General features: G+C 42.6%; 1 protein-coding gene across 1 annotated transcript in view; it reads left to right on the top strand.

The window, feature by feature from the left end:
• Nucleotides 1–12,385, top strand: part of LOC141115363 (proteinase-activated receptor 1-like) — a 40,538-nt gene that overhangs the window by 4,630 nt on the left and 23,523 nt on the right. The window contains exon 2 of the mRNA XM_073608508.1: nucleotides 9,337–9,369. Coding sequence (XP_073464609.1) covers nucleotides 9,337–9,369 — 33 coding nt within the window. The remainder of the gene's footprint in view (nucleotides 1–9,336; nucleotides 9,370–12,385) is intronic.

The raw sequence follows: 12,385 nt of genomic DNA, 5'->3' as shown, positions 1-12,385 counted from the left end.
TCTCTTTCAGTCTAGAAGTCCAGGTGCTGGCAATGCTGTAGCAGTTAGACATCAAAGAAATCCTGGACAGCCGCACTCCAAAAATATTTGCCTTTATTCAATAAAGTGTCATCCAAAATACAGGTCACAGCAAAGTGGAACAAAGTTTACACGTTTCGCACTACACAGAGTGCTTAGTCATAGCTTCGTGTGCTATAGTGCTATGACTAAGCACTCTGTGTTGTGCGAAACGCGTAAACATTGTTCCACTTTGCTGTGACCAGTATTTTGGATGGCACTTTGTTGAATAAAGGCAAATATTTTTGTAATGCGGCTGTCCAGGATTTCTTTGATGTTGCACCGCTCCAGTGTGAAAGCCCTCAGGGCTTTCACATTGGAGACACAGCAGCGGCTCTTTCAGGGTGCTTTGCAGGCACTATTTTTAGCTATGTAGCGCCTTCAAAGCACTCCAGTGTGAAAGGGGTCTTTACACAGGGATGCTGTGTAAAAAGCAGCATCTTTGAAGCGGTGAAGGAGCGGTGTATACGATATTGCAGAGGATACAGCAGTGAAAAAATTGGTCAGGAGGAGGACTTATCTATGGGGATAAGGGGGACAAAGTGAATGTGAATGATATAATGTGATGTCGTTTAGGTGCACATTGTTCTTATACTTAGCTTTTCTTTCAGGCTGGGTTCACACTGCAGCATGCACAGGCTCACAGCAGGAGTCCGGTGCGTCCTCATTCACCCTTTCAGGTTCGATTTCAGCCTAAACTTTTGGCTGAATTTGGACCTGAAACAGGCCAGAAGACGCACAGGACTTCTGTGCAATTCGCTCTGGAGCCGCCGCTGAGATGCGTGAACCGACTCCATAGGCGGTCACAATCTTCTGCTATGCGAATTGGATGCGAGAAAAAAACACATAAAATTCGCAACAGTGTGAACCCAGCCTCAAATGATGTAGCTGTGTGCTGTGAACAAAAAGCAGCTCCAGGAACAGGTGGTCAGTAATAAGTAAATTCTCTGCTTTGAGCACCCCAAACTTAACAAAAAGCCCTTCGAACATAAAATAAAAAAAAACACAAAAGAAATGAAAACCCCAAAATACCACCAAGAAACAAAAAGGGAAGCTTTGCAGATAAAAAACATTTTACAATTCAACAACTCTGGATCCACTCTGGATAGTTTGTCAAGCTGAATGTATTTGGTTAATCAGCTGTGCTTAAAATGAAACTGTTCTTTCTCTATGTAGGGCAAAGCAACAGGTTCACTTTAATACAACCCCTCCCCAGCAGCACATACTAACTACAAACTACTACAGCAAAACTGATATTTATAAAAATGTTTGCTTCTGCTGGGGCTTCCTTAATTTATACCAGACCCTTGTCCTATTTTAAAAAATAAATACCAGACCCTTGTAAGGGCTTAGCATAGAATGTGAAGGGGGGGCACACAAAAAACAAGAAATAAAAGCAAAATCCATACTAAATCCTTTTCCAACCATGCAGGAAAGGAAGAGGGAGGGGGGTTAGCATGCACCCCCTTTGTTACTGAACCATACCAGGCCACGTGCTTTTAATATGGGAGGATACCTTGACAGGGGGAGCCCCTTAGCAAAGCACCTTGTCCCCCTATAGATGAGGGCCTCTTCCCCACAACCCTGAACTGTTGCTTGTGGGGGTTTAAGGGCAGGGGGACGGTGGTGGGGGTGCTTAACCACTTCAGCCCCGGACCATTTGGCTGCCTAAAGACCAGAGGACTTTTTCCAATTTGGCACTGCGTCGATTTAACTGCTAATTGCGCGGTCATGCAATGCTGTACCCAAATGAAATTTGCGTCCTTTTCTTCCCACAAATAGAGCTTTCTTTTGATGGTATATGATCACCTCTGCGGTTTTTATTTTTTGCGCTATAAACGGAAAAAGACCGAAAAAAATGATATTTTTTACTTTTTGTTATAAAAAAATCCAATAAACTCAATTTTAGTCATACATTTAGGCCAAAATGTATTCGGCCACATGTCTTTGGTAAAAAAAAATGTCAATAAGCGTATATTTATTGGTTTGCGCAAAAGTTATAGCGTCTACAAGCTAGGGTACATTTTCTGGAATTTACACAGCTTTTAGTTTATGACTGCCTATGTCATTTCTTGAGGTGCTAAAATGGCAGGGCAGTACAAAACCCCTCCAAATTACCCAATTTTGGAAAGTAGACACCCCAAGGAAATTGCTGAGAGGCATGTTGAGCCCATTGAATATTAATTTTTTTGTCCCAAGTGATTGAATAATCACAAAAAAAAAAAAATTACAAAAAGTTGTCACTAAATGATATATTGCTCACACAGGCCATGGGCATATGTGGAATTGCACCCCAAAATACATTCAGCTGCTTCTCCTGAGTACAGGGATACCACATGTGTGGGACTTTTTGGGAGCCTAGCCGTGTACGGGGCCCCGAAAACCAATCACCGCCTTCAAGATTTCTAAGGGCATACATTTTTGATTTCACTCCTCACTACCTATCACAGTTTTGAAGGCCATAAAATGCCCAGATGGCACAAAACCCCCCCAAATGACCCCATTTTGGAAAGTATACACCCCAAGCTATTTGCTGAGAGGCATGTTGAGTCCATGAAATATTTTATATTTTTGCACAAAGTTGTCACTAAATGATATATTGCTCACACAGGCCATGGGCATATGTGGAATTGCACCCCAAAATACATTTAGCTGCTTCTCCTGAGTAGTATGGGGATATCACATGTGTGGGACTTTTTGGGAGCCTAGCTGCGTACGGGGCCCCGAAAACCAATCACCGCCTTCAGGATTTCTAAGGGTGTAAATTTTTGATTTCACTCTCCACTGCCTATTACAGCTTCGGAGGCCATGGAATGCCCAGGTGGCACAAAACCCCCCCAAATGACCCCATTTTGGAAAGTAGACACCCCAAGCTATTTGCTGAGAGGCATAGTGAGTATTTTGCAGCTCTCATTTGTTTTTGAAAATGAAGAAAGACAAGAAAAAACTTTTTTTTTTTCTTTTTTCAATTTTCAAAACTTTGTGACAAAAAGTGAGGTCTGCAAAATACTCACTATACCTCTCAGCAAATAGCTTGGGGTGTCTACTTTCCAAAATTGGGTCATTTGGGGGGGGTTTGTGCCACCTGTGCATTCCATGGCCTCCGAAACTGTGACAGGCAGTGAAGAGTGAAATCAAAAATTTACGCCCTTAGAAAGCCTGAAGGCAGTGCTTGGTTTTCGGGGTCCCGTATGCGGCTAGGCTCCCAAAAAGTCTCACACATGTGGTATCCCAGTACTCAGGAGAAGCAACAGAATGTATTTTGGGGTGTAATTTCACATATTCCCATGGCATGTTTGAGCAATATATCATTTAGTGACAACTTTGTGCAAAAAAAAAAAAAAAAAAATTTGTCTCTTTCCCGCAACTTGTGTCACAATATAAAATATTCCATGGACTCGACATGCCTCTCAGCAAATAGCTTGGGGTGTCTACTTTCCAAAATGGGGCCATTTGGGGGGGGTTTTGAACTGTCCTGGCATTTTATGCACAACATTTAGAAGCTTATGTCACACATCACCCACTCTTCTAACCACTTGAAGACAAAGCCCTTTCTGACACTTTTTGTTTACATGAAAATTTTTTTTTTTTTTTTGCAAGAAAATTACTTTGAACCCTCAAACATTATATATTTTTTTAAAGAAAATGCCCTACAGATTAAAATGGTGGGTGTTTCATTTTTTTTTCACACAGTATTTGCGCAGCAATTTTTCAAACGCATTTTTTGGGGAAAAAACACACTTTTTTAAATTTTAATGCACTAAAACACACTATATTGCCCAAATGTTTGATTAAATAAAAAAGATGATCTTAGGCTGAGTACATGGATACCAAACATGACATGCTTTAAAATTGCGTACAAACGTGCAGTGGCGACAAACTAAATACATTTTTAAAAGCCTTTAAAAGCCTTTACAGGTTACCACTTTAGATTTACAGAGGAGGTCTACTGCTAAAATTACTGCATTCGATCTGACGTTCGCGGTGACACCTCACATGCATGGTGCAATTGCTGTTTACATTTGACGCCAGACCGATGCTTGCGTTCACCTTTGCGCGAGAGCAGGGGGGGGGACAGGGGTGCTTTTTTTTTTTTTTTTCTTTATTATTTTTTGCTTTTTTATCTTATTTTTAAACTGTTCCTTTCATTTTATTTTTTTTTAATAATTTTTATTATTATCTCAGGGGATGTAAATATCCCCTAATAGCAATAGATCTCTCCTCTTCCCTTAAAGCATTTGACCACACCAAGATCGGTGTGATAAAATGCTTTCCCAATTTCCCAATGGCGCTGTTTACATCCGGTGAAATCTAAGTCATGAAATGCTCGTAGCTTCCGGTTTCTTAGGCCATAGAGATGTTTGGAGCCACTCTGGTCTCTGATCAGCTCTATGGTCAGCTGGCTGAATCACCGGCTGCATTCTCAGGTTCCCTGTTGAGACAGGAGAGCCAGAGAAAAACACGAAAGACGGTGGTGGGGGGGACATTCCCTCCCACTGCTTGTAAAAGCAGTCTAGAGGCTAATTAGCCGCTAGGATTGCTTTTACATGAAAGCCGACCGCTGGCTGAAAAGAATGATACCAAGATGATACCTAAACCTGCAGGCATCATCCTGGTATAACCACTCAAAGTTGTGAATGGCGTACCTGAAGACAAAAAAATGGTTAACAATAAAACACAGTAAACGGTAAAGTATAAAAAATTGCATACCTGAAAAGCAAACATGATAAAACATAATAACAATAAAATATTGCAGAATAGAATACAGTAAAAAAGAGCAGACCAATAGAGAGAGAATAGAGAGAGAGAGAACAATAAAACGACAACTATTTTTTTTTATTTTATATATATATATATTTTTTTTTTTTACACTTTTTTTTGTAACTAACTTTTATAACTGTAACCGGTTCCAGGTTCGGGTCTCTCAAAATGCAATGGCATCTTGGGAGACCCTGTGAAAGTGTGTCTAGTCTGTGCAATGCTGTACCCTACGCTAATACTCAACTAGTGAATGGTAGCGTTCAAAACATTCACCAATGCAAAGACCAGGATTGTCAGGACAGGAGGGACAATAATAGCGGGTGTCACGCCTATATCCGCGCTTGCTGCAGACACAACATCTTTTTTGGGGGGTTCCTTGGGTAGGGGTACTCGGGAGGACATAAAGAAAATGCCTCTCATGCGGCTGACTGCATTTGGTTGGGGATGTGAATGGGGGAAGTACGGGCGCTGCAGAAGTGGTGGGTTCCCAATTAGAATTGGCGAATGCAGCAGGAAGGGCACTATGGGCACGACAGGCCTGTTTGTCTTCTTCTTGGTGGCAGCGGGACACTACTTGTGCTTGCCACCTCACCAGCTTGAACTGCACTTATGGGACTCACCACGTCACCAAGTGTTACTGCAGTGCTGGTTTGACTACGACCGGGGTGTACCAGGCCGCTGGCGCTTGCCAGTTCACCAAAACGCTACCAAAAAAACTGTTAGCGATCGCAGGGATCAGGCCTGACTCCGCGAACGCTGCAGTTATGTGTTTAGTGTTTTGTAAGTGACAGTGATCAATCGATACTGCACTTGGGTGGGCTGGGATGGGCCGGGTGGAGGGGCAAAACGCAGGTGCTAGCAGGTATCTGGGCTGATCCCGCTAACACTGCGTTTTTGGGAACCCTAAACTGCTGGGGACGCTAGTATAGATCTGATCGGATCAGATATTGATCCGTTCAGATACTATACCACTAAGGGAGGCGTATGCTGCGTGCGTGGGTGTTAGCGGTACTGGCGCTAATCTGACGCTGCCTGGGGCGACGCATATCACTGCCGGGTGATCAGGGGGCTAAACCTTTATTCGGTAATAAACGGCAGGTGCCCTGACACTATAAAAAATAAACAAACTAACCAGCGTCACTCGTAACGGTTATACGGTGATCAGTGGTGAAAGGTTTAACTAGGGGGCAATCAAGGGGTTAAAACATTTATTAGGTAGTATATGGGGGTCCCTGTCGATATAAAACGCTGACGGCGAACCTAAATATTTACTTCCCTAACTAGCGTCACCAGTGACACTAATACAGCGATCAGAAAAATGATCGCTTAGTGACACTGGTGACGGGGGGTGATCAAGGGGTTAAAACTTTATTAGGGAGGTTGGGGGGTATCCTAGACCTAAAGGGGGCTAACAGTAGCTGTCCTACCACACTAACTGTCACAAACTGACACCATGCAGTAATCAGAAAAAAAAAAACTGCTTGGTGTCAGTGTGACAGGGGGGGGAGGGGTAATCGGGGGGTAAAGAGGGGTGTAATGTGTGCCTGGCATGTTCTACTGTGTGTGTTTGTGTAACTCACATTACAGTCTTCTCTCCTCGGCGCGGAACGGAAAATACCGAGCCGAGGAGAGATGACATCATTTCCTCTGCCTCTGTGTACTACACAGAGGCAGGGGAAGTTTCTCATTGGCTGGGAGCGATCACGAGGGGGGGGGGGCACGAATGGACGGCCTACCCCTCATCTCTGATCGCTGCCAGACCAAAGACGACCGCCTCGGGCAACCGGGGGGGGAGGTCCGATCGAACCCCCCGCCTGCGGGAAGGCAATCACGTACCAGGTACGTGATTTTGCCTGTCCGTGTCATTCTGCCACAGTATATCTGCGTGAGGCGGTCGTCAAGTGGTTAAGGGGTACTCATTCCCAAAACAAACCAGGCACCACACATTTTGACAAGTCCTTTCTTGAAAAATAGAAAAATATGTCTTGTGATGTAAATCTATTGCCAATCACTTCACCCAGCAATGCAGAGCCTTGCCAATCCCAATGAATGATACCCCCTGAATTTCCCAAAGAACAAAAACATGGCAAATGGTCAGCAAGTCCGATCACACACTACAGTTCTGGTCCCCGCCGCTAAATGTAAACAAAGAGACGGGGTATACCATGTGGTCAAAGTTGGACAATTGTGTTAGCTACTGTTAGTTACTTTTGTAGCAAAAGTCCCAGGCCCCTTTAGGCCTAATGGTGACCTCCAGAGTCAGGGACAGCTGACATCCTTCTGTGTAGAGTGGGTTACAAGGCATTGTGGGTGTAACGGTGGGCGCCAGACACTTTTTGAACGCAAAGAGATTTATTCTCTCTTAACCACTTGACCACTGGGCACTTAAACAGCTTTCGGTGCTCTCACATTTTGAATGACACTTACTCAGTCATGCAACACTGTACCCATATGATATTTTTGTCCTTTTTTCACACAAATAGAGCTTTCTTTTGGTGGTATTTAATCACCGCTGGGTTCTTTATTTTTTGCGCTATAAAAGAAAAAAGACAGAAAAATCTGTAAAAAAATGAATTTTTCTTCGTTTGTTATAAAATTTTGCAAATTAGTAATTTTTCTTCATATATTTTGGCCAAAATTTATACCGCTACGTATCTTTGGTAAAAATAACCCAAATCTGTGTATATTATTTGGTCTTTGTGAAAGTTATAGAGTCCAAAAGCTATGGTGCCAAACTCTGAAAATTGATCACACCTGAAGTACTGATGGCCTATCTAATTTCTTGAGACCCTAAGATGCCAGAAAAGTACAAATACCCCCCAAATGACCCCTTTTTGGAAAGAAGACATTCCAAGGTATTTAGAAAGATGCATGATGAGTTTTTTGAAGTTGTCATTTTTTCCCACAATTCTTTGCAAAATCAAGATTTTCTTTTTCTTTTTTTTTTTTCACAAAATTGTCATATTAGCAGGTTATTTCTCACACACAGCATATGCATACCACAAATTACACCCCAAAACACATTCTGCTATTACTCCCGAGTACGGCGATACCACATGTGTGAGACATTTACACAGCGTGGCCACATACAGAGGCCCAACATGCAGGGGAGCACCTCCAGGTCTGACATTTCTCTCCTACATGTAAAAATCATAATTTATTTGCTAGAAAATTACATAGAACCCCAAAACATTATATATGTTTTTTTAGCAAAGACCCTAGAGAATACAATGGCGGTCATTGCAACTTTTTATCTCACACGGTATTTGCGCAGCAATGTTTCTAACGTGTTTTTTTGAAAAAAAAAACAGTTTTATGCTTCAAAAATATACAAAACAGTAAAGTTAGCCCAATGTTTTTGCAAAATGTGAAAGATGAAGTTATGCCGAGTAAATAGATACCTAACATGTCACCCTTCAAAATTGCACACGCTCGTGGAATGGCGCCAAACTTCACTACTTAAAAATCCCCATAGGCGACGCTTTAAAATTTTTTACTGGTTACATGTTTTGAGTTACAGAGGAGGTCTAGGGCCAAAATTATTGCTCTCGCTCTACCGATCGCAGCGATACCTCACATGTGTGGTTTGAACACATTTTCATATGTGGGCGGGACTTACGTATGCGTTCACTTCTGCATGCGAGGACACGGGGAAAAAAAAACAATTTTTTTTTTTTTTATTGTTCATTTTACTTTACTTATTTTAGTTTGATGCTTTTGTCTAAAAAATAAATTTTATAATCACTTTTATTCCTATTACAAGGAATGTAAACATCCCTTGTAATAGGAATATGGCATGACAGGTCCTCTTTACAGTGAGATATGGGGTCAATAAAACCCCACATCTCACCTCCTAGGCTTGGAAGCCTGAAATAAAAAAAAACAAAAAAAAAACAATTCAAGCAGTGGAACAGCTGCTATGATCATTCTTATGGTGTAGGGAATCGCCGGCAATGCTAGCAGCACTCATACGTTTAATTCCAAAAGACAACCTCTGGATATGACGCTGAGCGTGTACACTCAACTTCTTTGGTCGACCATGACAAGGCCTGTTCTGAGTGGAACCTGTCCTGTTAAACCGCTGTATGGTCTTGTCCACTGAGCTGCAGCTTGGTTTCAGGGTCTTGGCAATCTTCTTATAGCCTAGGTCATCTTTATAGTAGCGCAGGGCACAGGCACTTATATATAGTTATATATTTTTCAACTTCATTGTTCACTAATGTTTATTAAATCTGTGTGCAAAGTTTTACTTTAAGAACCTTTTTTTTTTTTTTTTTTTTACAGCGCCATAAAGGTAATTTTAGAAACAGCAAAACAAAGAGATGAAGCTTTAAATGAGTAATTAAATGTAAAAAAAAAAAAAAAACTGGAGTAAAGTCAAAATACAGTACATAGTACATAAATACATACAAGAATGTGCAATCACATAAGAATCAAATGTAATGTTAATGTTTTCTGAAAGTTAGAAAGAGAAACCACTTTAATACATTCTTGTTATTTTATTTATTTTATTTTTAGTGCCATCAATAGAAATTATAATTGAAAGCCCAGGTAAGCAAAAATTTTGCATGTTATAAATCATTACAATGTGGTCAGTTTCTGTGATAAACCTCTGGAGTTTTACAAGACGGGGACCAACGTAAAAAAATGAGTGAAATATATGTTGAATATACACAAGATTGAAAGAGGAATTTCCTATGTTTTGTCAACTTTTAGCAGTTCAGAAAATCACAGTAGCTGGAGACTGAAATGGAAAGGTCATTTTGATAACATTAAGGCCTCACACACATGCAGCTTAAAAACGCAGCTTAGGACCCTTTCACACAGGTGGACCGATCGGTGCACCTGTCTGTTTTTTAGGTGGACCCGATTGGACCCTCCAGTCTGCTCTATGGAGCGGTGGGTGTCCATTGACACCCACCAACATCCAATCCAATCCTGTCTGCTAAAAACATACGGATTAGGGATCCCTTCCCCTTCCTTCTGGCGGATCAGATGGCAGTGGAGTGTAAATGGACAGGCGGTCCGTTTCCATCCGCCTGCCCATAGACATACCTCCCAACTTTTTGAGATGGGAATGAGGGACACCTATCAGCAAAAGTATGCAGGCATAGGACACACCCCTGGCCACGCCTCCTTAAAGGAGAATTATACAAAAAAACAAGATTTGTTAAATACACAAGTGCTTTTTTTACCACTACTATTCCTTTATATTGGCTTTTGGAATTTACAAATGCAGCAATTTAGAAATCAGATAAAAAGGTTTAGTGCTGGAAAACACTTTTTGATAGATAAAAAGTGCATTTTATATACAACTATATAGATCAGACCAAAATGAGGGACAAATGAGGAGGAATGAGGGACAGGGACATTGATTGAAATCAGGGACAGTCTCTCGAGAACAGTTGGATGCATAGAGGAGAGTAGGCTGTGTCTGTATTTGCTCTGCATAAGCGGAGAGGACACAGCCATACCGCTGCTCAGGAGGGATCAGCAGAGAGATTGCCCACTGAGCAGGTGGACTGCAATGGAGCCCACCCCATGTGTATGGGACCTTATACAGGCATTGAGCATTATTTTTTCAGCCTGTAAAAGCACCTTTATGTAAGCTTATTTGTCCATGCATACATAGGTGTTTACAGGCATATTAGAAGAAAAGCGTTTACAGGCTAAAAAAAACCCCCACCAAAGGTGCGTTCAGGGGAGTAGCTGAAGAGCAGAAAAAACACTTAACGTGCTTAAATGGGTCCAAATTCTCATGAACGCTGGACATATTTAGATGCATCTAATATTTGAATGTTAAGGCTTTGCAAAGGATAAATCAATATTCTGACCAATAGAATGCATTAACACTCAAATGCTAGATGTGCCTAGACATATGTGCAATACGTGACTTTTAGGCCCCGTTCACACCTATGCGAATTAGATGCGGCTTACACCAGACACTTCCTAAATGCAAAGAGATTTTTCCTGACAGACTCCATGGCAGCCTACGTGTGGGTTAACCCCGCCTCTTCTCCAATGCTATAGGACCCCATTCCCATAAATGAGAGCTCACCGCTAGGTACCGTGTTCTTTCTTTGTCCTCCTCCAATGGACCTACACATGCTGTTCGTGTCTGGTCGGATGTTTTCAAAGTCTTCAGCACACTTCTTATGCGGTGCAGCTCAGGGCCCAGCCATGGGTGGGCGAGTAGCTTTTGAGGCACTAGATACCCCACTGGTGGATGGGAGGTGGCCTCTGTGTGCAGGATGGACGGACGCATCATCGGCTGGCAAGGTCTGCGACCCTCTTCTTTCTCCATGGCAGTCGTTTCTGTGTTTATATGTTGTATGTGGCTCAAATAATTCGATAAACTGTATTTTTCTCCCCTCATGGCGGCTGGAGCGCCCTGCGTTCCAGCTCGCCTCGGCGCTTCCGGGTTGCGGCCGTCACCGTCGTTCGCGCATGCGCGGAGACCTCTGCGAGAGCGAGGCTTGGTTCGCGCGTGCGCGGAATGGTGGGTTCCCGAGGCGGCCGCGCAGGTGCCGTATGGGTCCTCCCCACAGTGCAGGCGTGAGGTGGGGGGGCGGTGACGTCACGGGCGGGGGATTTGAAGTCAGCTGCTGGCTCCTGTTAGAATGGGATTCTCCCAGGCTATGAGCAGAAGCGGTTGCAGCTGCACATCTCCCCTAGCCCAGGTCTACACTGGTGAGTGCTGGTCTGCTTTCTCTCCCTTTCACCAAGGGAAATATGTGTGTATTTACAGGAATGTTGCAATATTCTTTTGCATATCAGTTTTTATTATTGTAAAAAAAAAAAAAAAAAATAATAATATATATGTAAATATATATATTATTATTATTATTATTATTATTATTCAGGATTTATATAGCGCCAACAGTTTACGCAGCGCTTTACAATATAAAAGGGAGACAATACAGTTATAATATAATACAATACAATACAATAGGATTAAGAGGGCCCTGCTCAGAAGAGCTTACAATCTAATAGGGTGGGGTAGGTGGTACAAAAGGTTGTAACTGTGGGGAATGAGCTGGTGGAAGTGGTAGGAGATTAGTTGGAGACGTGATAGGCTTTCCTGAAGAGATGAGTTTTCAGGGATTGCCTGAAGGTAGCAAGAGTAGGGGCTAGCCGGATAGATGGAGGTAGCGAGTTCCAGAGGATGGGAGAGGCTCTGGAGAAATCCTGGAGACGAGCATGGGAGGAGGAGATGAGAGAGCTTGAAAGCAGGAGGTCTTGAGAGGAGCGGAGAGGACGATTTGGGTGATATTTGGAGACAAGATTAGTGATGTAGCTTGGGGCAGAGTTGTGAATGGCTTTGTATGTTGTGGTTAGAATTTTGAATTTAATTCGCTGGGTGATTGGGAGCCAGTGTAGGGATTGAAGTAGAGGGTTGGCAGACACTGAGCGGTTGGTAAGGTGGATAAGTCTGGCAGCAGCATTCATGATAGACTGAAGAGGGGATAGCCTATGGAGCGGTAGGCCAATGAGAAGGGAGTTGCAATAGTCAAGGCGAGAGATAACAAGGGAGTGAATGAGGAGCTTGGTGGTTTCATTTGTTAAA

The sequence above is a fragment of the Aquarana catesbeiana genome, linkage group LG01 (assembly GCF_042186555.1).
Source record: "Aquarana catesbeiana isolate 2022-GZ linkage group LG01, ASM4218655v1, whole genome shotgun sequence".
In the NCBI taxonomy this organism is placed as follows: domain Eukaryota; kingdom Metazoa; phylum Chordata; class Amphibia; order Anura; family Ranidae; genus Aquarana; species Aquarana catesbeiana.
This window is presented reverse-complemented; position numbering and strand designations above follow the sequence as displayed.